This window comes from Lemur catta, chromosome 1 (genome assembly GCF_020740605.2).
Source record: "Lemur catta isolate mLemCat1 chromosome 1, mLemCat1.pri, whole genome shotgun sequence".
Taxonomy (NCBI): domain Eukaryota; kingdom Metazoa; phylum Chordata; class Mammalia; order Primates; family Lemuridae; genus Lemur; species Lemur catta.
In genome coordinates this window covers 95,796,649-95,821,709 of record NC_059128.1, presented here as the reverse complement: position 1 = coordinate 95,821,709, position 25,061 = coordinate 95,796,649, and the positions used below count along the sequence as shown (strand labels likewise).

The window sequence follows — 25,061 nt, the reverse complement described above, 5'->3', positions numbered from 1 at the left end:
CAATGAGAATAGAAAAGTATGCCATCAGGAGATCAGTAATTTCAGACCTTTCTGAAAATTAGAAAGCAAATGAAATTGTTCTGATGCAGATGCCTGGGTATAGAAGGTATAGCCTCCAAAATAGTCATAAGACCAACTACCAAGATGAGAACTGTTCCTAATGAAGCCCAGATGTTGTAACTATAATGACAGGTCTAGGTATAATTAGGCAGGTAATTAAAAGACTACTTAAGGAATAGTTAGGCTAGATACTGCTTTTCTTCTTACAGGAGTGGTTAACTAGGAAATTAGAGTAAGATGGGACATCCCATCTCAAAAAAGGTATGAGATGTATTAGGACTAAGAGTGAAGGGGAGATTCTAAGGACAGGCATTGAGATGAGGGAGGAACAAAGTAGAGTTCAAAGGAATTTCAAAACTCCGTAATCAAGGGCTGAGTGTAGTGGCTCACGCCTGTAATCCTAGCACTTTGGGAGGCCAGGGCAGAAGGATTGCTTGAGCTCAGGAGTTTGAGACCAGCCTGAGCAAGAGTGAGACTCCATCTCTACAAAAAATAGAAAAATTAGCCGAGCATGGTGGCACATGCCTGTAGTCCCAGCTACTCAGGAAGCTGAGGCAGGAGGATCACTTGAGCCCAGGAGTTTTGAGGTTGCAGTGAGCTATGATGATGTCACTGCACTCTAGCCTGGGTGACAGAGTGAAAGCCTGTCTAAAAAAAGAAAAAAAAAAAAATTCCGTAACCAGCCCAGAACTTTTGTAGTTGTTGTTTTTGGTGGTGGTGGTGGCGTTTGGAAAGCCCACTCTACTTAAAATATACTGAAGTCTAAAGTATCCACCAACCAAAGTAAAACTTACCTTCCTTTGTCTCTCCTGAAAGTTTTCTTCCTATTTCCCGTCGATGCACTCTAAAAGAGCAGCTTTCTTGCTGAAATATTTGCTCACATTCAGCTCTGCCATTCAAGGGAGAGGCTTATTATGGAAACAGACTTTTACAACTGCTGAGTAAACTCACAATAACTAAATGTATTTATCAACTTAGTCTTTCATTGATGAGTGGACAGTCATTTATATAAATTCCTAGGAAGAATTTGATAAAAACTTGATGCCCAACTTAAAAAACATTCTTAGAAAGCTGGAATAGAAAGAAACTTAGTTAATACAATTTTTTGATAAAGTATCAACAAACTATCCTTAACAGTGAAACATCATAATTATTTCCTTTAAAATCAGTATCAGGGCAAGGAAGTATGCTAACACCTGTGCCATTCAACAATATTCTGGATAGTCTAACAATGCCAGAAGACAAGGAAAAGAAATGAGAGATAAAAACTGTTGCAAAAGAATTAATAAGGCTAGGCGTCCGCCTATAATTCGAGCACTTTGGGAGGCCAAGGTGGGGTGATTGCTTGAGGCCAGGAGTTCAAGACCAGCCTAAACAACATAGCAAGACCCTGTCTCTCTACAAAAACTTTTAAATAAAAGAATTAATAAAACTCAGTATTCTCATAAATGAAATTACTATCACTGAAAAAACCATTTGAAACAGTAAGGTGGCTAGAAACAAGATAAACATTTTAAAATAACTTTCCTGTATATGACAATAGCTAGTAAGAAAAGTATTGAAACTTGAGCAAATTCACTGTAACACAAACATAAAATGTCTAGAAGTAAAACTAACATGAAATGTATAATACCTATATGAGTAAAACCATAATTACTAAAGGACATAATTTAGTGATGGATTCAGTCTTATAAAGGTATCAGTTCTTCCCAGATTAATCTAGTCAGAGTTGTCTAATTAAAATTTTAAAAACCCAAAAAACAACTAAATTCCAGGGTGACTGAAAAAACAAGCCCCAATTTTAGCTGCTTTAAAATTGATCTAGAAGAGAAGTGCATGAGAATAATCAAGAAAATTTTGAAAAAGAAAAATGTGGACTGTCCTCTAAAATATTAGAACGTACTAAAACTGTAACTAAAATAGCATGCTAATTAATGTAAAAGAAGATAAATGAACTAGTAGAATGGAGGAAAATCCAGAAATAAAACTATATATTGTAGAAGTTTGCCATATGAAAAAAGAGCATTTCAAATCAGTGAAGAACAAGATAATATTAAATAAATGTATTGGTATAATTAGTTATCCATTTGGGAAAAGTCAGATTCCTGCCCCACACTGAACAAAAAAAATCATAGATGGTTTAGATATCTAAGTGCAAAATTATAAAGGTATTTTTTAAAAGGAGATATTTTTATCATTTTGGAGAAAGATTCCTTAGAAAGATACAAACCTTGGAACCCCTAGAAGATGAAAAGATTTTATTATACCTACCACAGAAGGGTCTGAAACAACAACAAAAAAGATTTTACTACATGAAAATGTTAAAGCCCTATGTGATTAAAAATAACAACAATATGCACACACATGACTAGGAAAAAAAATAAGTTGTATTATCTGGGTAGTGGAATTACAGGTATTTTAAAAAGTTTTTTCATTCAAAAATCTGTTATCTACCAAATTTTCTTATGTATTATTAATATAACCAGAAAAAAGTTACTTCAGTGTTCTCAAAAATGAAAACTAGAAATATATATCTTTGAAACTTAAATTGTGGAAAAGAATAAAATGTAATTCTAATGGTATTATATTAGATTGGATACCTTTCCTTGGCAGGAAGGAAAATTAACAATAAATGTACGTTAAAAGTCAACAAGATTATCTTACTAACTGGTATATACTTTGTTCAAACTAAAAAATGATTTCTTAAAAATTGATCTCCAGCATATTTGCCCAAATCAGCACGGCTTTGTAAAATTGGTTGGTTTTTTTTCTCTAGACGTTGTGATGTTGATTCAATCGATCATCTGGGTAGTTAGATAACGGGTGTTTCTTCTGCCTTAGAAGTGACTTTTTAATAATTAACTTTAAATGTGAAGAAAATTAAGCTTATAATTATATCCTTAGGATCAAAGTTCTGATCGTACCAGTCTTTCTTCAGTGGGAGCCCAGGATTCTGAATCTACCTCTTCAACAGATGAAAATGAGTTGGAACAAGCCACTTCCTCCCAAGAGACCAGTGCCACTTCAGGGACTAAGGGAGTTGATCTCAGCCGAGCAAACCTAGAAAGTACTGCCTCCTTAGAAGGTTTGACCGAACAGTTCTGTTATAGTGCATTTGATTTGTAGTTTCATTTGAATTGTAGTACTTTTACTTTTTTATGATTTAATTTTATTTTTTCATTTTGTAAAAGATTTACATAGCTCCAAAGTCAAAACAATAAAACCCAAGGCACTTACAAAGAAGTCAAACATCCATCCCCACCCCCTCATCCCATTTTCTCCCTGTCCCTAGAAGCAACCATTTTTACTCATCTTTGGTTTATCCTTCCATTATTGCTTTTTTAAAAAATATAGGTGTAGGCATATGGACGCACACACCCGTGTGTGTGTGTGTGTGTGTGTGTGTTTGTGTGTGTGTGTGTGTGTATGTATGTGTATATATATTCTTATTACCTCAAAAGTAGCATACTGTAAACTGTCCCACCCCTTGCTTTTTTTCACTTAATGTATCCTGAAGATCATTCCATAGCATCACAACCCCCCATTCATTTTTACAGCTGCATAGTACAAAATTATAAACTTATACATCATGTGTAGATACATCATAATTTATTTTAACTTCTTCCCTATTAATAGACGTTAAGTTTCCAGACTTTGTAATGCTATAATGCATATATGTCATATTATATTTTTACCAGTGTATCTTTGGAAGATACTTCAGAATTCTTCCTTGAAGTGATATTGCCAAGTTCCCTTCATCAGGCTATTTTGCATTCTCACTGGCAATATATGAGAGTGCCTATTCCCCCTCAGCCTTGTCAACACAATATGTTGGCAAACTTGGATTTTTGCCATCTGATAGGTGAGGAATATATTTCAGTCTAGTTTTCATTTATAATCTCTTATAAATAAAGTTGAGAATCTGTTTATATGTTTAAGGACCATTTGTATTTATTTTTCTGTGGACTGTCCTTTGCCTGTATTTCAATTGTGAGTCCTTTTATTCTTTTAAGTTTTAGTAGCTCTTTTTATATAGGAAATTAATCCTTTGTCTCTTATATAAGTTGTAGGTAGTTTATCCAAATTTGTCAAATTTAGTTTTGTTGGGGTTTTTGTCATGTGTAAGCTTTAAATTTTGTATCATCAAATTTATCAGTCTTTTCCCTTATTGCTTCTGGATTTTGAGTTGCTACGAAAAGTTTCTCCTTCCCTATGTTACAAAGGAATTCACCATTGTTTCCTTCTGATACTTACCTGCTTTCCTTTTTAACCTTTTCTGGAGTAAGCAGAATTTTTCTGTAGTGGAGTCATATGATTAATATTTTAAGTTGTCATTTTCTTTTTGTAAGCAACACTTTACAATGTAAATAACACTCTTAGCACAGGACCACACAAAATAGATTTGACCCCTGATTTACATATTTGATCCACTTGAAATTTATTCTGGTATGTAGTGTGAGGAGTGGATCTAATATATTTTTTCAATTGTACTTTTGCTCTTTTTAAGAGCTTTTATTGTGGAAATTTTCAAACATATACAAAAGTAGAGGGAATAGCATAATGAACCCCCATGTATCCTTCACCTGACTTCAACAGTTATCAACAAATGGCCAGTCTTGTTTTACTTATTCCTATCTCTTGCTGCCAGCATTTTTTCTTTCCCCATGGATTATTTTAACCTCAGATAACACATAATTTTATTCATAAATACTTGAGTATGTATCACTAAAAGACTTTTATGTTATTTATTTTATTTATTTATTTATTTATTTTTGAGACAGAGTCTCACTCTGTTGCCCAGGCTAGAGTGCCATGGCGTCAGCCTAGCTCATAGCAACCTCAAACTCCTGGGCTCAAGCAATCCTTCTGCCTCAGCCTCCCGAGTAGCTGGGACTACAGGCATGCGCCACCATGCCCAGCTAATTTTTTCTATATATATTTTTAGTTGTCCAGCCGATTTCTTTTTATTTTTAGTAGAGATGGAGTCTTGCTCTTGCTCAGGCTGGTCTCGAACTTCTGAGCTCAAACGATCCACCCACCTCGGCCTCCCAGAGTGCTAGGATTACAGGCGTGAGCCACCATGCCCGACCTATGTTATTTATTTTAAACTATTAAAGTATAACTTATAATGTGTACCTTTTTATATATGTAAATAAATTTCATAAATTGAGTACACCTCAGTAACCAGCATTCAGCTCAAGAAACAACATTCATAGCATCTAGAACCCTTTCTCATGCCCATGTCTACTCCCTTCACAGGTAAACATTATCTTAACTTATGATACTATAGCTTAGCTTGGCCATTTTTGAACATTTTATGAACTCATACAGTATATGTCTTTTGTGAAGCATTCAGTTTTTGAAAACATAATTGTAATACCGCTATCATACTTTTAAAAATGTGATAATATTTATCATATAACATATCAAATATTTAATTTCAGATTTTCACAGCTATCTCATAAAGCTCGTTTTACAGGTAGTTTGTTCAAATTGGGATCCATACAAAGTCCACATGTTACATTTGGTTGATACGTCTATTGATTTTCTTTTATTCTCCCTCCTATCTTTCTTTTTCTCTCTCACCATATATTTATGAAGAAATCAGGTAATTAGCCCCCTCCCTCCTTTTCTTCCCCAACATACAAGAATAGTTGGTTGTCTAAGCAAATGAAATCAGACTTACAACCTGATTTATTTATACATTTTGAGGTAAGATCTCACTCTGTTCCAGGCTAGAGTATGGTGGCATGATCACAGCTCACTGCAGCCTTGAAGTCCCGGGCTCAAGGGATCCTCCTGAGTAGCTGGGACTACAGGCGCATGTGCACCACCACTCCCAGCTAATTTTTAAATTTTTGTTTCTTTTGTAGAGACGGGGTCTCGCTATGTTGCTCAGGCTGGTCTTGAACTCCTGGCCTCAAGCAATCCTTCTGCCTTGACCTCCCAAAGTGCTGGGATTATAGGCATGAGCCACCATACACAGCCTGATTTGTATTTATTAGCATGAATGTTCTGTGCTGTAGAGTAATTAGATACAAAAGATAGGCTGCCCACATAAATGATTGTATTGGTCAAGGCTGATAGAAGGTATTAGAAAGCAATTTTGAGGATTACAGACATTATTGGGGGAAGCATCAAGAAAGAACTGCATTTACCACCAGCTCTAAGCATCTTAAAGGATAGTGTGAGGCTTCAGCTCCTTCTCTCTCTGCCTCTATAAGACATCTCTGTGTGGCAGGGACTAAGGCCAGAGGTATCTATTTTTTCTCGTCATTTATTTGCTGAATCAATCAAGTCATTAGTCTGGATCATACTGATTGCATCCCCATGGTGGTGTTTAAAATGTTTTTGTATCCCCTCTATTTCTTGTGAACTGGTAGTTTACACCATTGCTTTTTTCACATTTATATTTATGAAAATATCAGCATTCATTCATAAAATTTAGTAATGACAGAAAAAACGTGTGGAGAAGGTGTAGATCACCCACCTCCAGTTTTATTAACAAGATGTAGCCACTGTCAGCAACTGATTTGACCACAGATCTCCTCTTACTTTTTTGTTGTTGTTTTAATACCTACTAATATCTCATTGGTCTTAAGAATATACTTAGGAACTCTTCCCTAGTGTTTAAGAGCAAGATTATTACACCAGTTCTTAAAAGTCCCTTATAAGGAGAGAATTGCCACTAAATCTTTTCGTAATTTGAAATTAAGATTCACTATTTTATACTTTTTAGACTTTAACACTAAATACTTCCCTATATTTTAAACATGAAAAAATAGACACAGCACAATAGTAATTACTAATAACTGGAGTGCTTTCTAGCCTATATACACAAAGTTTTTAATAAGTGAGTGATGAATGAATACACGTAGCATGTGGGGATCAGTAGAATTAGAACACATTTCCTTAGGTTTGTACTCAAAAGTACATGCATTGAAAAAGTTTTTTAAATTATTTATTTGTTTTTCCTAAATTACCTTTAACATTTTGACTAGAACAGGTTAACATTTTATCTGAAAATTTATGGAAGTGAAAATTTTTCATATCCTTTCTCTGTGATTTTAATGGTTTTGCTTTTTGTTTTTCAATAATGAACAGGATCCCTGTCAAAGTTTGCCTTACCTGGGAAATCAGAAGTGACATCTTCCTTCAACACGAGTAATCCAAATATCTTCCAGAACTATGCAATGGAGGTACAATTTTATTGAAAAGAAAAACTTTCATGTACTGCTTTATAAAGTTTACATTTCTTAGGCATTTATACTCCCAGGTACAGTAATAAAAGTTAAATATATAGCATCTAAAATTTCAGAATGTATATTGCATCTGAATAAAGTTAAAAATCCAGCTTTTGGATATCCTGTATTTCAGATTATTGAAGTCATACTACTTTATTAGGATAGTTCCATGCTGACTTTGAGATTTATCAGCTACAGAAACATTTTCATTTTCAATGTTTGTATTTATTTTTTGTTATGTGTATGTTCTCGTTGAATGTTTATGTCACATCATAAACAATCAATTTTGCTATGCAAGCATACTTTTTAGGTGAGGGTACAGGGAGTAGTTGTGGCATTATGTTGTCAACTTCTTCCATCATATTTTTCATTCTTTGTGTCAGTTTGATGTAGAGCTCTGCTGGGTGTGCTCCTACATCCCACTTTCTTACAGTGAAAAAGTTATATTTTTACACTTTAAAATTTTTCCCTAGTTTTCCTATAAAAATTATTTCCAGATACATTTGTATGGTTGCTATTTTATGCTAATTTGCATAAATCTGGAAAATAAATTTGTATACAGCTAGAAAATAGGTGAGGAGCACTAATGTGACAGTTTACAAATTTTCTGGTGGCTTCAGGAATTTCTATATTTTGTTAATGTGATGACAGCATTTACAGTTATCTATTACAATGCTTCTTAAACTGTCTGTAGTGACAGACCAGGGTTGTTTGTTTAATTTCTAATGTGTCATAGCTGATACTCTTATAAAATGCATTGATTACACACTTAGAGGGTACAACAATATCAAATTACTTTAAAAGTTTATAAATCCTACTCTCAGTTTCTTTACTTATCCCATCACAAGCCAGTAAGTGTTTGTGGACCAGCACTAGTCTGGCAACCACACTGATTTCTAGTATGTGATTACAAATACCTGTTTTGAGTATTTAAAAATGATAGTTACTTTTCCGTTAATAAAACCACAGCAAATTTTATTGTAATAATAATGGAGAAAATGCTCACTTAAATGCAAGTTTCCCTTTCAGGCAAAAATTTTGGAATAGATTTAGCTGAAATAGTTAACAATGAGTGTAATATGTAATGCACTGAATGTAATCCAGTTTTTGTTTGTAACATCTGAATCCTTCTGAGTTGTAATTTTCCAATAGATTTATGAATTGAAATGGCTTTCAATTCATAATATGCATTAACTAGCTTGCTTTATAAAGTGCTGTCTTCTCCCATAGGTTCTCATCTCAAGTTGCTCTCGGTGTAGAACTTGTGATTGTCTTGTCCATGATGAGGAAATCATGGCTGGCTGGACAGCAGATGATTCAAATCTCAATACTACATGCCCATTCTGTGGCAATCTTTTCTTGCCCTTTCTGAATATCGAAATAAGAGACTTAAGACGACCTGGAAGGTAATATGGTAGGGGTTTTTTTCTGAACATTTAAGCATCATGTTTCCTAGAATATCTCTTTTCTCAAAAAGCTCCTTTTATTCACATTATAGATACTTTTTGAAGTCAAGCCCATCTACAGAAAATATGCATTTTCCATCCTTTTCAAGTCAGACAAGGCCATCTTGCATTTCAGCATCAGTCTCTGGTCTTGACACATCTGCTATCTCTGTTCAAGGGAATTTTGATCTAAATAGGTAATTATGATTATGTGGAACTATATTTTAACAGTATATATTACATGTTTTAGAAGTATGACAGAAAAATTAGCTGACCATTTCAAAGTTTAAATTTCTGTGAATAATAGATTCATAATCTTAAGTTGTTACTCCTAATTAAAGCAATATTAAAATTCTCCAATAACCTGAATGTTTATGAACAGTTATATGTTATGCTTTATTAATCCCCAGAGTTTAAGCTATATATATATATATATGATAATGTTTACTAGTGTTTTAAAGGTAAAAAAATCTATAGTACACTTCAAGCTTATAATGATCATCTTTTTCCTATATCCATCTCTTCAGGAATTAAGGCAATACTAACTTCTACTTTGGAATATTTAATCTTCTACTTAGAAATATGTAATAATCTAAGAAAACATTTGGAGCTAACATAGATAGGAACTTTAAAATTAAATTAAGGCTTATAAAGTAAGCCTAGTAGTAAATCTATACTTAAGATAATTGTGGAAATTGATTCCATTTTGTAGAAGTGCCAAAGAAGTTACGTATAGCTGGACAGATGAAGCCGTATTGGTAGTTGCATGTGCACAAAAATGCCTATGTAGTATTGGCACGTTAACACGACCTGTTTGATTTTGAATACTTAAGCAGTGAAACCAAAAATCTGTGTGTGCACCTTCTTTCATCATAGGTCTATTGTAGCCCTTAGTCTTTGACTGTGTCCTGTTAGGTTGTATCTCCTGAAGGAGTATGTGCCTGTTTTCTCTGCTTTGTATCCCCAGCTCCTACTTACTGTGCTTCCTGCTGTATAAAAGTCCACTAAGTGTTTTGAATAAATGAATAAATCTTGAATATTTAAAGTTCACTTGATGAAAAGGAAGTGTAGCATAACTATACTACTTAAAAACGTATCTTATTTCCCAACTGAAGCCTAAATAACATATCCCCTTTGATTTATTTTACCGTATCCAGCTCTGATTCTAAAGAGAAAACATAATTCTTCTAGATGAAATAAAGTAAATCTAGACACTGATACACTTTTTTCTTTTTTCAATGCCTAAGCAAATCTAAACTGCAGGAAAATTCCTGTGCCCAGAGTATTCAGATCCCTGCTAATGGATCAAAAACAGCTGTGTCAAAATGTCCAATATTTCCAATAGCCAGGAGTATTAGTACTTATGGCCCCTTGGATAAGGAGGATACTGGAGGAAAGAAGCTCATTTCTACGGGCAGCCTGCCAGCTACTTTACAAGGAGCTACGGTATGTATTTTTGGTGTTTTTTCTAATTTGGAAATTGATCATTTATGTATGATTTTGTTCCCTTTGTCCTAAATAGCCTAATTAGCTTCAATTTTATTATTACCAAGAAGAATCTCTTATCCCATGATACAGTTATATTACCTCTCTACTCATATGAAGATCATTGACAAGAATTTTTTTTTTTTTTTTTGAGAGGCACAATCTTGCTCTCTTGCCTAGGGCTGGGGTACAGTGGCATCATCATAGCTCACTGCAACTTCAAACTCCTGGGCTCAAGTGTTCCTCCTGCCTCATTCTCCTGGGTAGCTGGGACTACAGGCACATACCACTGCACCTGGCTAATTTTTTTATTTTTTATAGAGGCAGGGTCTTGCCATGTTGCCCGGGCTGATCTCAAACCCCTGGCTTCAAGCGATCCTTCTGCCTCAGCTTCCCAAAGCACTAGAATTGTAGATGTGAGCCACTGTGCGTGATCCATTGACAGGAATTTTTTTTAATTGGGTTAGTAGTAATCATTCTTACATTTGCCATTTATGGGTTTTGTTTATTCCACAGGACTCTTTAGGATTAGAATGGCACCTTCCAAGCCCAGATCCTGTCACTGTTCCATACCTTAGTCCTTTAGTGGTGTGGAAGGAACTTGAAAGCTTATTGGAAAATGAAGGCGATCATGCAATAACAGTGGCAGACTTTGTGGACCATCATCCAATTGTTTTTTGGAACCTGGTGTGGTATTTTAGACGTCTTGACTTACCCAGTAACTTACCTGGATTGATTCTTTCTTCTGAGCACTGTAACAAGTATTCAAAGGTATGAGAGTAAACATTACTTAAAAGAGAATGCTGCTGTCACCATTGTAATGTTTGCGTATTCCTAATGATAAAAAAGTGAGGTTTGTTTTTATGCTGTTTTTAATAACCATCTGAATCATTAAACAGAATTGTTTTAGTTTATTTACAAATAATTTGTTCTTACATCTAGCAGTTAAGACAGTCTTTTTTTAGCCTCCTCCCAAAATTTACACAATGTGCTTGAATTTTTGTTATAGCTTCAAGAATAAACTGGAAATGACTCTTACGAGAAGGGTTTGTGAGTAAGCACCACTCATATCTCATACCTCCTTCAAAAACAAGCCTAACACTTTTGTTTTAGGAGGATGTCTATACAGTACTGTCTCCCCTTATTTGCAGTTTTGCTTTCTGCGGTTTCAGTTACCCGTAGTCAACTGCAGTTTGAAAATATTAAATGGAAAATTCCAGAAATGAATAAGTCATATGTTTTAGATTTTGTGCTGTTCTGTGTAGCATGATGAAATCTCTTACTATCCCATTCGGGATGTGAATCATCCCTTTGTTCAGTGTATTCATATTGTATACCCTACTGGCTCATTGATCAGTTAGTAGCTGTCTTGGTTATCAGATCGACTGTCACAGTATCATGGTGCCTGTGTTCAGGTAGCTCCTATTTACTTAATAATGCACAAAGCACGAAAGTAGTGATATTGGCATATTGTTATAACTATTCTATTTTATTATTATTGTTAATCTCTTACTGTGCCTAATTTATAAGTTAAATTTTATCATAGGTATGTATGGATAGGAAAAAATATATGTAAGGTTCAGTACTATCTGCTGTTTCAGGCATCTTCTGGGGGTCTTGGAATATATCCCCAAGGATAAGGGTGGGCTACTGTAATTCATATTGCAATCATGTGCTACCATTCTCTTTATTCCTTTACTCTGAATTTTTGCTTAACATTTAGGCAATTAGTTATATGTTCATTTGTGTTTTTGATAATCTTGTTGTATAAAAGTGTTTTTACTTTCTCATATGCTGCCACTGCCACTAAATGGCAGTCTCTAAGTTCAAGAATTTTGTCTTCTCCCTTCTTGTACTTCATGCCTATGATTGTGCATGTGCCCTGGATTTTCATTACATCATAAACAAGTGACAAAGATGTTAAGTCAGTCAGAGTTAATCTGGGCTAGGTCTTGTGTTATATATAATAGGACTACTGGCTTCATCTTTCTGTGGACTCTCAATCATGAGCAGGGGCAAAATTAGCTCTTCATGGCACTCTTTCTCACTGATCTTAAGTGTTTTGTTAAATCTGCTACTTTAGAGATCATTAGCTTCTCAACTCAGCCCATCTTTCTTCAATAGGTATCAAATACATATAAATCAGTCATTTTCTGTTCTCTTTTCTCCCTTGCACATATACATCCTAAAAAAAATTATAAGATTTTATAAAATATCTACCAAAAATTATCATGTAAAGATCATTAATGAATGTTTGGTTATTCTACAACACAGATCCCCCGACACTGTATGTCTGAAGATAGTAAATATGTTTTAATACAAATGTTATGGGACAATATGAAATTACATCAGGATCCAGGACAGCCCTTGTACATCCTCTGGAATGCCCACAGTAAGTGCCATCGTAGAATGACAACTTCATTCTTATTAGAGTAATTTCTACTTGCTTTAAATAGCCTAAACTGACTGACTTTTATTTTACTCTACTACTTTTTGTCTTACAGGTCAAAATCGTACTCTTTTATTTGAGAGTGAGTGTTAAGTTTGATTTTTTTAGTGCTACCTTCTGTGGAGGTCAAAGTTTTTTTTGGTTTTGGTTTTGGTTTTTTGAGGGGTGCTATGTATGTGATGGCGGGGTTGGTTGTGTTTTGTAGAATTCAGCTTTCAGCGCATTGCTTGTCCAAATTTCTTCTTTTTACTTATTTTTTATTTGTTTCCATCCCAGGCTGCTGATGTAGAATTTCAAGGGCTGTATTAAGGGAAATAGTATTTTTATTTATTGTCTACTTGAGACCACCAAAAGCCTTAGGTCTTTTTTTGTCATTATTTGTCTTATTTTTTTTTTCCTTTTTTGCTTTCTTCATTAGATTTCTATTCCTTTATCTTTTGCTCTTAATTTATTTTTAGTGCTTTGTAACTTCTTTAATATCTGTAAATTGCTGCTTAATTTCTTTCTCATTTCCTCACTGAATATTTTCCTTCATCTGCTCTTTTATTCTTTTACAGCCCAGAAATATCCAATGGTCCATTTATTACAAAAAAGTGATAACTCATTTAGCCAGGAACTATTGAAAAGTATGGTAAAAAGCATTAAAAGGAATGATGTCTATGGACCAATGAGTCAGATATTAGAGACACTGAATAAGTGTCCACATTTTAAAAGACAGAGGTAAGTCATTCTCTTAAATAAATATATTGCTCCTCTAAGAAAATTCATATTGTTTGCTTAGTAATTTGTTAGAATATCTCATGCTTATGTTAGCATGAAAATTTTTGTAGAACACATATAGACTGTATGAATACTAATATTTTCTCTACACCTCTTAACCCCTAGGAGTTTATACAGAGAAATACTATTTCTCTCACTTGTGGCACTGGGAAGAGAAAACATTGATATAGGTAATTTAGCATTATATATAATATGTAATATTTATGTGGCATGGTGTCGTTTTCAAAGTATTTTTATATTTGATAATGTATATTATATTAATATTAAATTATGTATTAGAATAATTGTTTCTTTGGGTTTTTTTGATCTACTGTAAAAGGTACTTTGATACTTTGGTCATGGCAATAATAATGATGATAAATTATAAAAGCTAACTTTTTTTGAGGGCTTACTGTGCGCCTCACACTGTAGTAAGTGCTTTCCATGTATTATCTCATGTAATGCTCCCAGAAGTCCTATAAGATACATACTGTTATCATTTCATATTATTATTGAGAATACTGAGCATCTGAGAGGTTAAGTAACTTAATCTTAGGTTTCACAGTAAATAATAGAGCCAGATTTGAACAAAGCAGTCTTAATTTTTCCAATCCCTTTTAACTATTGTGTCATATTATTAATGATATTAAGCTTGTTCAGAAAGAATGTAAGGTAGTTAAATATATATTTCAGGAGTTCCCAAACTTTTTTGTTTGATCACCTCCTTCCAATTATTGTGCTTGGACTCTTTTAAGTTTCTCCTTCCAAATCATAAGAAAGGGCAGAAATGGTCCCTGATAGGTAAAAAGAAGAAAATTAGTATTATAGTAGACTTAATTTAATGGCTATCAGGCATTGAGAGACTCAAGCAGAGTTTTGGAATTCTGTTTGTGAATTTATAATATTGTCAATAGGTTGATGAAAATGATAATTGATATATAAAATTCATCTGACTTGTGGTATCTGACTTGGGTGCCCTACTTAAGCCCACTTACCAGTTAATGAAAGAATATATAATGGGTCATGATTCTATTAGATGATTGTACACTGGTCTTAACAACAACAAGTCTAGTTCTTCAGCATCATCATTTCAGTTGACTTTTAAAGTGCCACAGCCATTTACTAGTGGCACCAGAGTCAAAACAATGATGATGTATAACAAGCATATGCACTATTACAAGTGGCTCAGTCAGACCAGATGAAGCATGAATAGAGAGAGAGCATGGGCTCTCTCTGGTGGTGCTGGCTTCCCAAGTTCTCTGAGGAAAGTGAGAGAGAGTAGGAGTTAATAAGTGAAGTACAGCAGCGGCCCCCAACCTTTTTGGCACCAGGGACTGGTTTCATGGAAGACAATTTTTCCACAGACTAGAGGTGATGGTTTTGGGATGATTCAAGCACATTACATTTATTGTGCAATCAAACCTCTCTACTAATGATAATCTGTATTTGCAGGTGCTCCCCAGCACTAGCATCACCGCCTCAGCTCCACCTCAGATCATCAGGCATTAGATTCTCACAAGGAGCACACAACCTTGATCCCTCACATGGGCAGTTTACAGTAGGGTGCGTGCTCCTATGAGAATCTAATGCCGCCACTGCTCTGACAGGAGTGGAGCTTATGTGGTGATGCCAGTGATGGGGAGCAGCTGTAAATACAGATGAAGCTTCCCCCGCTTGCTCAATGGCCGCTCACCTGCTGTGCAGCCTGGTTCTTAACAAGCCATAGACGAGTACCGGTCAGCAGCCTGGGGGTTGGAAACCACAGAAGTAGAGGACTAAAAACAACCATCCTTAACTGGGTATCTGAGGGAGTTATCAGGTGCCATCTGTCCAGCAGTGACCTGTGCCACTGGGAATTGTCAGTCTTGATGCTAAGAGAGAGATTGTAGAATTTGACAGCAAAGGTATGTGGGTGAAATGGCAAGCATCTTACAGAGTAGCATTATTAGATGAGTATAATATTTTAAATAAATAAACATTTAAAGGATAAAGAGACTAAATTGGTTAGAAAATAAATCACATGTAGAAGATAGGAGTGAGAAACTGGCTTACACTAAAATGGCCTTAAAATATTTAGCTATAAATCCAAGCCAAATAGAGATCAATGTTTGGTATCTTTATTTTTAAAAAGTATGGGCTGGGCGCGGTGGCTCACGCCTGTAATCCTAGCACTCTAGGAGGCTGAGGCGGGTGGATCGCCTGAGGTCAGGAGTTCGAGGCCAGCCTGAGCAAGAGTGAGACCCCGCCTCTACTAAAAATAGAAAGAAATGATTTGGACAGCTAAAAATATATAGAGAAAAAAATTAGCTGGGTATGGTGGCGCATGCCTGTAGTCCCAGCTACTGGGGAGGCTGAGACAGAAGGATTGCTTAAGCCCAGGAGTTTGAGGTTGCTGTGAGCTAGGCTGACGCCACGGCACTCTAGCCAGGGCAACAGGGCGAGACTCTGTCTCAAAAAAAAAAAAAAAAAAGTATGGGCCAGGTGCAGTGGCTCACACCTGTAATTCTAGCACTTAAAGGGGCCAAGGTGGGAGGATTGCTTGAGGCCAGGAGTTCAAGATCAGCCTGGGCAACATGTCAAGACCCCTGACTCTACAAAAAGTATAAAAAAACTAGCCATGCATGGTGGTGCACGCCTGTAGTTCTAGCTACTTGGGAGGATCACTTGAGCCCAAGAGTTAAAGGATGCCATGAGCTATGATCATGCCACTGTACTCCAGCATGGGCGATAGAGGGAAATCCTGTCTCTTAAAAAAAAAGTATAACTCAGAAATATAAGCAGGGAACACTGTACTTGGAAGTCACATTAAATTGCTGATCACCTACTTGAAATAAAGGTGGAAATAATTAGAGAAGTTCTAATAGGTAAAAATTACTTAGAATTAAGGAATATTTGATGGAGAAGGCTAAAGGAAATGTAGCTGTGTTTAACCTATAATTTTGCTTGTAAACAAATATTGTATGAATGTATTGAGCTGCCTTTTATATTAAAAAGAGGAAAAGAATGGGCTGGGCGCGGTTACTCATGCCTGTAATCCTAGCACTCTGGGAGGCCGAGGCTGGCGGATCGCTCAAGGTCAGGAGTTTGCGACCAGCCTGAGCACGAGTGAGACCCCGCCTCTACTAAAAATAGAAAGAAATTATCTGGCCAACTAAAAATATATATAGAAAAAATTAGCCAGGCATGGTGGTGCATGCCTGTAAGTCCTAGCTACTCAGGAGGCTGAGGCAGGAGGATTGCTTAAGCCCAGGAGATTGAGGTTGCTGTGAGCTAGGCTGACGCCATGGCACTCACTCTAGCCTGGGCAACAGAGTGAGACTCTGTCTCAAAAAAAAAAAAAGAGGAAAAGAATGAATAGGTTCAAATTGCAATTGCAGCCAGGGAACTTTGAGCAGAATTTTGTGAATATTTATTGTTTCCTCTAATGGTTTTGAAACATAAGCCTATTAAAAATAAGAAACTTGACCAATGATTCTGATGTTCAACTGGAAAAATAATATTGCAGGAATAGGGAGAAATAAAAAAATATATAATAAAAAAATGATAAGGGAATTAAAATGGTATGCTAGAAAATATCTAGTTAACACAAAAGAAGGCAATAATGGAAGACTAGAGGAATAAAAAAAAATATGGAAAACAAATAGCAAAGTTGCCGATGTATATCCTACCTTATTAGTAATTAAATTCAATGTAAGTTGATTAAACTCTTCAGTTACAAGGAATATTAGAAGAATGTATTAAAAAAAACATGATCCACTATATGCTATGTAAAGGAGACACACTTTGGATTCAATGACACAAACAGCTTGAAAGTAAAAGGATTGGGCCGGGTGTGGTGGCTCACGCCTGTAATCCTAGCACTCTGGGAGGCTGAGGCAGGTGGATTGTTGGAGCTCAGGAGTTCAAGACCAGCCTGAGCAAGAGCAAGACCCCATCTGTACTAAAAATAGAAAGAAGTTAGCTGGACAACTAAAAATATATAGAAAAAATTAGCCGGGCATGGTGGCGCATGCCTGTAGTCCCAGCTACTCGCAAGGCTGAGGCAGTAGGATCGCTTGAGCCCAGGAATTGGAGGTTGCTGTGAACTAGGCTGATGCCACAGCACTCTAGCCTGGGCAACAGAGTGAGACTCTGTCTCAAAAAAAATAAATAAATAAAAATAAATAAATAAAGATGTAATCCTAGCCCTCTGGGAGGCCAAGGCGCATGGATTGCTCGAGGTCAGGAGTTCAAGACCAGCCTGAGCGATACCTCGTCTCTACTAAAAATAGAAATAAATTATCTGGACAACTAAAAATATATATAGGAAAAATTAGCCGGGCATGGTGGCGCATGCCTGTAGTCCCAGCTACCTGGGAGGCTGAGGCAGTAGGATCACTTAAGCCCAGGAGTTTGAGGTTGCTGTGAGCTAGGCTGACGCCACGGCACTCACTCTAGCCCGGGCAACAAAGTGAGACTCTGTCTCAAAAAAGAAATAAAAATAAAAATGAATAAATAAAGGGATTGGAAAAGATATTCCATGCAAATAGTACTCAAAAGAAGCCTGAGGTGACTATACTAATATCAGACAAAATAGACTTTAATGACTACATGGTGAGTGCCAGGCATGCTGTCTGGAGAATGGACACGCTTGAGGCTCTGACTCGGGATGGGTGGGACACAGACAATGTATATAACCTGAGCTTTTGTACCCCCATGAAGAGCTGAAATAAAAAAAAAAAGACTTTAAGATAAAAACTGTTACTGGAGACAAAAAAGAACTATTATAATAATAGAATAATCCACTAAGAAGATATAATATTTATAAACATACATGCACATTAGAAGAAAACATAGGTGTAAATCTTTGTGACCTTAGAGTAGGCAATGGTTTCTTAAATGTGACACTGAAAGTACAAGCAGACGAAAAAATAAAAAATAAATAAATAATAGAAAAATTGGACATCATGAAAATTAAAAACATTAGTACATCAATGGACACTATCAAGAAAGTGAAAAGACAACCCACACAATGAGAAAAAATATTTTCAATCATATTATCTGAGAAAGGTTTAGTATTCAGTACACATAATGAATTTTTACAACCTGACAAAACAAATAATCCAATTTAAAAATTGGCAAAGGATTTGAATAGGCATTTCTCCAAAGAAGATATACATGACTATTATAAAAAGCACACAAAAAGATGCTCAACATCATTAGTCCTTAGGGAAATGTAAATCAAAATCACAATGACATACCACTTCACCCCCACCAAGAGGCTGAGACAGGAGGATTGCTTGAGGCCGGCAGTTTAAGACCAGCCTGGGTATCACAGCAAGAACCTGTCTCTTAAAAAAAAAAAAAAAAAGAAATGAAAAAAAGATTGCCTAGATTAAAAAATTTAAAAAAAATTTAGCCAGGTGCAGTGGTGTGCGCCTATAGTCCCAGCTACTCAGGAGGCTGAGAAGCCCAGGAGTTCCAGGCTGCAGTGAGCTATGATCATACCATTGCACTCCAGCCCAGGCAACAGAGCAAGACCCTCATCTCAAAAGAAAGAAAGAGAGAAAAGGAAAGAAAGAAGAAAAAGAAAGAAGGAAGGAAGGGAGGGAGGGAGGGAGGGAGGGAGGAAGGGAAAAGAAAAGAAGAAAGGAAAAGAAAGGAAAAACAGAAAATAACAAGTGTTGACAAGGATGTGGAGAAATTGAAACTTTCATATGTTGCTGTAGGAATTCAAAATGGTGTAGCCACCATGGAAACAGTTTCCCATGTTTTCTGAATTTTAAACAGAGTTACCATATGACCTGGCAATTCCACTGCTAGGTATGAACCCAAGAGAACTGAAAACATATGTTCTTTCAGAAATTTCTACATGAATGTTGATAGCAACATTATTTATAATAGTCAAAAAGTGGAAACAACCCAAATGTGTATCACCTGATGAATATGTAAACAAAATGTGGCATATTTATACAGTGGAATATTATGTAACCATGAAAAGAGTAAAAGTATTGATAAATGCTACATTGTGGACTAACCTTGAAAGCATTATGCTTAGTGAAAGAAGCTAGACACAGAAGACTGCACAAATGTGTGATTGCATTTATAGGAAATGTCCAGAATAGACAAATCTGTAGTGATAGAAAGTAGATTAGTGGTTGCAAGAGGCTAGGAGGGGTGAATGGGGAGTGATTGCTAACTGGTATGAAGTTTCTTTTTGGTGAGATGAAAATATTCTGGAATTAGGCAGTCATGATGGCCGTACAGTCTTGTGAATATGCAAAAAAACATTAAATTATACACTTTAAGTTAGTGAATTATATAGTATGTGAATTATATCTCAATTTTTAAAAGTTAATCTGACCAAAAAAGGAATAGAAAAAATTATTTAAAGAATCACTAGAAGGAATTTGCCCTCTAGAAGCTACTGTAATTATAGCAGAGTAATGCTAGCACAGGCAGAGCTAGAAAAATTGATAATACCGAATAGACAGTCTAAAAAGAAAGATAAATATCTATGGGAATATAATGTATGATGAAACCAGTTGGGAAAGGTAGACTAGTAAATGGTGTTGGGACAGTCATTGTAGCTGCTTGGGAAAGATGCCATAACTTGCCAAAATCAGGAATAGTGTTTTTTGAGCTAGACCTTTATATAATGAAACAGAAAGGATATCAAGAAAGATTACTCAGATTGTTTTTATCATCCCTTTATTCTCTACCCAATACAAGCCCAGACCACATTCAGATATTACCCTATCCCTCTGCCAAAGGCAGCATTTCCTTGAAAGTCCAAAGGATTCTGGACCTCCAAGCTGAAGAAGCTCAATCGCTCATACAGTTGGCCCTCAACTCAAACCAGCCTTCATGGGCATCACTGTGCTCTGTTTCATGGATGTTTTGATGTCTGTCAGCTCCCCAGAGCTTATGGGGTCTTAGTGACAGTCATAATTCATACCTCATTTAGATCTCTAAGGGGCAAATTTTTCTCCAAAATGTGTTAAAAAGAAGCAGAAAGTTAGCATGACTTTTAGACTGAGAAACTTTTAGCAGAAACTTATAAACCCATGTTCTCCCTTTTTGTCACATGTGGATTATCTTCTGGGAAAGAGGCACACAGACATTGATATAATGTCCTTGGTAATAAAAGTCACAGTCTAATTAACTTCATCTATTTCCCATGAGAAAGAAAAAAAAATCATTATATGGTAATGTCAGAAGATCTTTGTATTTTCCCAGAGGTCTCCCATAATAGGAAGTTTAAGACATGTAGACCAAAATAAATTCCAGTTGGAGCAAAATTTAAATGTAAAAAATGAAACCATGAAAGGACTAGTATAAAAATATGGGCAAAACTTTGTTAATCCTGGTGGCAAAAGGCCATTATTTTTACTGTTTTTATTGAATATGAAAAGCAAGATACCAAAAAAATGTTTATAGTATTTGTTGGTTTTAACATCTGTACTTGATAAAATTAAAAGTTGGCATCTTAAAACTTCAAGTTTCACTGGTCTGTGCAAATCTAGCTGTGGTCATTTGGATGGCAGAAATGTCCTAGAGTTTCTTTCTTGGCCTTTAATTTTATGGTTCTGCAGTATTACAGAAACTTAATCATTGTCAATGTCAGACATAAATTTCTTTATTCTTTTATTTCTTTATGAATTTTTGCAGATGCTTTTGATAAAGAGTACAAGATGGCATATGATCGTCTCACACCTAGTCAAGTCAAGAGTACGCACAACTGTGACAGACCACCGAGTACAGGGGTGATGGAATGTCGGAAAACCTTTGGAGAACCTTATCTTTAAGATGTGTGTGTATACATTCAGTGTATATTGTATAGTCAGTGTATAAAATAACACTTTTAGACTCTCAATTTTTTTCCCCAATTTTTGAAAACTCAAATTGTAAATGGTTCAGAAGGTTCAGATAGCTTATGTACAGAATGTTTTAAGAACAGAATAGTAACAAGTAGGGGGAAAGCTACTTTGTTTCCCATTTCTTTTTGTTTTTCTTTAACTTCCCTGTAATAAGTAATTAAGTATTTTTGTGATGAGGAAATCCCTAAACAAAATTAATTGCCATAAAATAAGACAACTGTTTCATGGTTTCTCTTGGAAGAAACAGATTGAAAAATCATGAATGGAACCTAAACGGAAATGTCAGTTCAAAGAATCTCCTGTTTTCATAGACTATTCAAATGTTTTGACCATGCAGTTGTATTATACATATTTTAAATTGTTTATAGTAAGTTGATATTTTTTTAATTTTTAAATATAATATAGCAAACTTAAAATGAATTTAAACTTATGAAGCAAGCAAGCGCTTATTTTCCTTGTCTGCTGCTATTTGAAATAATTAGTACAGCTGCAGATCTCTCTATATGTATATCTATCTATATATATATTTTTTATTACTTGGGAGAATGAATTTTAAAATGTCAGTGCTAGTGTCAGTGTTGTCCTAGGATTGCATGTTAGTATCCCTGAGCCTGACTGCAGTGAGTAAGTTATGGCAAGGGTAGTGTGCACTGCCCAGACTGACTCATTGAGCCTTGAGAAAAGAGAGCCAGAGAGGTTTACTATACTATGATTCCAAAATTTTCTCTATCACTAACAGATACATAGACTACACAGGGACAATAGCTTACAAATCCAAATATCAATTTAAATTTTAATATTCTACATGGAAACTTTAAATTGAGAAATATGCAGATAATTGAGTATTCCAAATTTTACCCTTATTTTAATATCTAAAATATTGGGTATAATGCAAATTGTACCATAGAATATGTATCTGAAATATGACTTACAGGGGTATTCTGTTAATACTATATATAAATATTCAAAATATTTTTTCAGAAGTATAAAAATAACCCTCTAAAAGTACATACAGCCAGATAGAATTTCCCATATTGAGGAACTTAGCTTTTTCTTTTTTTTTCTTTTCTTTTTTTTTTGAAACAATGTCTCTCTCTGTTGCCCGGGCTGGAGTGCCATGGTGTCAGCCTAGCTCACAGCAACCTCAAACTTCTAGGCTCAAGCGAGCCTCTTGCCTCAGCCTCCTGAGTAGCTGGGACTACAGGCGCTTGCCACCATGCCTGGCTAATTTTTTTGTGTGTCTGTTTTTAGTTGCCCGGCTAATTTTTTCTATTTTTAGTAGAGATGGGATCTCGCTCTTGCCCAGGCTGGTCTCGAACTCCTGACCTCTAGCGATCCTCCCACCTCGGCCTCCCAGAGTGTTAGGATTACAGGCGTGAGCCACCACCTTGCCCAGCCAGAACTTAGCTTTTTCTGCAAGCTTCAGAATCTGAAGTTCATGGAATCTAAAATGCACAAATATCCAGAAATAAGACAATAAATTGAATGTTTAAACACCAGGGGTATTAAATAGACTTTTAAAATATATTTTAGTTGCATTATTTCTATTCTCACTTCCTTTGGGTAATTTCTGATAAAGTATCTTTTGGCCATTAGAATTATTTACAGATTTTCAGTGTGTGTATATACATTTACACACATTGTCATTAATGAAGGAATTCCCTAACTGACTTTAAAGAAGAAAAGAATGGATGGTCCCAAATTAGGTATGTAAAGCCAGTAGAGTCCACAACACTTGGACGTGGAGTTATCTTGGAGTCCTGAGACTCAGAATCAAGTCAGCTACAGAAAAATCACCTTTTGTGTTCACATCATTAATAAATAGCACCAAGCTGAAACATTTCACAGCATTCTACTCTGGGAAATGATGAAGAGAGCTTAAAAATGTAAAACTTCAGTTAGTTTGGGAATGAACTTGCTTACTTGAAAAATCTGGTGCTATACACAGATTTTGCCTCTCCTTTGTAAATACCCATCCAATCTTATTCTTTACTATTCACATCCAAGATTCACATTCTAATTGTTCTTTATGTTCTTTACATCATTTGAAAGTTGTCAAGTGAGAGAAATATTTGATAGGGGAGGCTTTTGACATTGGCATAAACATCCCTCCAGCCAGGATTCTGGATTCCTCTTTTATTTGTTGTTGGTTTTGTTGTTTGTTGTTATTCCCATATAAGAAAAGCTTTCACTATTGTTTACTTTTTCTGTAATATACACAATATGTAGGAATCATAGTTTATTGATTTCAAATGTCTGACAGAAAAAGAGGTAAAGCCATTCTTTATGATCAGACTCATTTGCAGAAGTAAATGTAATTTTTATCTCCTCCCCCAACCCCGAGTTTTATTTCTGCTTTTGGATAGAGTTATATTTCCCCTGCTTTTAATCCCCAGGGAATATTTTTTTTAAATGCAGTCTTTAAAAATAAAATCTAACACATGAACAGAAAGTGATAAACCTGCTCAAAAGAAAATTAAAATATGAATCATCCTTTAAAATAACTCTATCATACTTTTCTCTCTGTTGATCATACATTCTGAAGACTCATGGCCAATCACCTTGGAGAGAAAACCCTTTTGCTACATTATCTCTTATTTTCTTACTCTTAGTTTTGTTTATATGTTTAAATTGTTGAAAATAAACCATGCTCTATGCTGATAAGTTTGTTTACTACTTCCTGCCATTATGTTTTGAATGTCACACATTCTATATCAAATTTTAAATATTCAACTTTTTCCTCTTATTGCTAGATAGGGAATTATGCACCTGTTCGTCTTCTGATTTTTGCTTTTTTTTTTCTTTCTTGGGGTTTTTGCTTTAAAACCCTAAAACCACCAGCATATTTTATTATAAGGTTTTCTCCATTTTTCTACTTAGAGAAATGGCCCCTCAAAGTGTTAGTTCAACATTTTAGTCAATAAATACTTATTTTTACTTTATGCTGATAATTACTATGATACTTAAGTGCAACCAGCAAGTATTAACAGGCTCTACATAGAAGTTATGTTTTTTTTTCTAAATACAGGTTGAGCATCTGAAATCTGAAATCCTCCAAAATCCAAAAGTTTGAGCACTGACATGATGCTCAAAGGAAATGCATATTGGAATATCAGGGTTTCGGATTTTTGGTTTGGGGATGCTCAACCAGTTGTGTATTCTTCATATATTCCAAAGTCCAAAAAAACCCTGAAATCTAAAACACTCTGGTCCTAAGCATGTCAGATAAGTATGTGGTAAGAAAATACCTATTTGGTAATGTGCAATAACCCAGCTTTATTTTTATTTCTCCCACTAATGTTCAAAAGCTGCTTTTAGGCACTTCATCTCAGAGTAGAAAGGGAAAGAGCAGGCTGCCTCTTTGAGAAGGCCCTGGTCCTTTGTGCTAGAGTTAGCATGCTCTGCCTCTGGATACAAGACTAAGCTTTGTTTCAGAACTGAACTTTCTAGTAGCTGCATAACAATTTATGTTACTATCCTCAGTACTTGGTGTCTTATCCTTCATACTACCTTCCTCCTCTGGCCTCAAAGTAAGCACATTTGCTGGCTTAATTTTTTTTTTTGAGACAGAGTCTCGCTTTGTTTCCCAGGGTAGAGTGAGTGCCGTGACATCAGCCTAGCTCACAGCAACCTCAAACTCCTGGGCTCAAGCAATCCTCCTGCCTCAGCCTCCCGAGTAGCTGGGACTACAGGCATGTGCCACCATGCCCGGCTAATATTTTCTATATATTTTTAGTTGTCCAGCTAATTTCTTTCTATT

At 35.5% G+C, this 25,061-nt stretch overlaps 2 protein-coding genes across 13 annotated transcripts in view; one reads left to right on the top strand and one right to left on the bottom strand.

Moving 5' to 3' along the window:
* The window catches only part of DENND4A (DENN domain containing 4A), a 145,066-nt gene that overhangs the window by 115,439 nt on the left and 4,566 nt on the right, over window positions 1–25,061 (top strand). For 7 of the 12 annotated variants that reach the window (XM_045541179.1, XM_045541161.1, XM_045541207.1 and 4 more), the window contains 11 exons: window positions 2,965–3,145; window positions 7,165–7,259; window positions 8,535–8,710; window positions 8,803–8,946; window positions 9,997–10,195; window positions 10,751–11,005; window positions 12,509–12,626; window positions 12,739–12,765; window positions 13,241–13,403; window positions 13,569–13,633; window positions 21,093–21,731. In XM_045541179.1, coding sequence (XP_045397135.1) covers window positions 2,965–3,145; window positions 7,165–7,259; window positions 8,535–8,710; window positions 8,803–8,946; window positions 9,997–10,195; window positions 10,751–11,005; window positions 12,509–12,626; window positions 12,739–12,765; window positions 13,241–13,403; window positions 13,569–13,633; window positions 21,093–21,229 — 1,560 coding nt within the window. In that variant the 3' untranslated portion in view covers window positions 21,230–21,731. Of the gene's footprint in view, window positions 1–2,964; window positions 3,146–7,164; window positions 7,260–8,534; window positions 8,711–8,802; window positions 8,947–9,996; window positions 10,196–10,750; window positions 11,006–12,508; window positions 12,627–12,738; window positions 12,766–13,240; window positions 13,404–13,568; window positions 13,634–21,092; window positions 21,732–25,061 lie in introns of those variants that run through there. The other 5 variants (XM_045541224.1, XM_045541216.1, XM_045541241.1 and 2 more) reach the window with 2 other exon arrangements.
* SLC24A1 (solute carrier family 24 member 1) overlaps window positions 23,116–25,061 on the bottom strand; it is a 32,300-nt gene continuing 30,354 nt past the window's right edge. Inside the window, exon 9 of the mRNA XM_045541290.1 lies at window positions 23,116–23,158. Coding sequence (XP_045397246.1) covers window positions 23,116–23,158 — 43 coding nt within the window. The remainder of the gene's footprint in view (window positions 23,159–25,061) is intronic.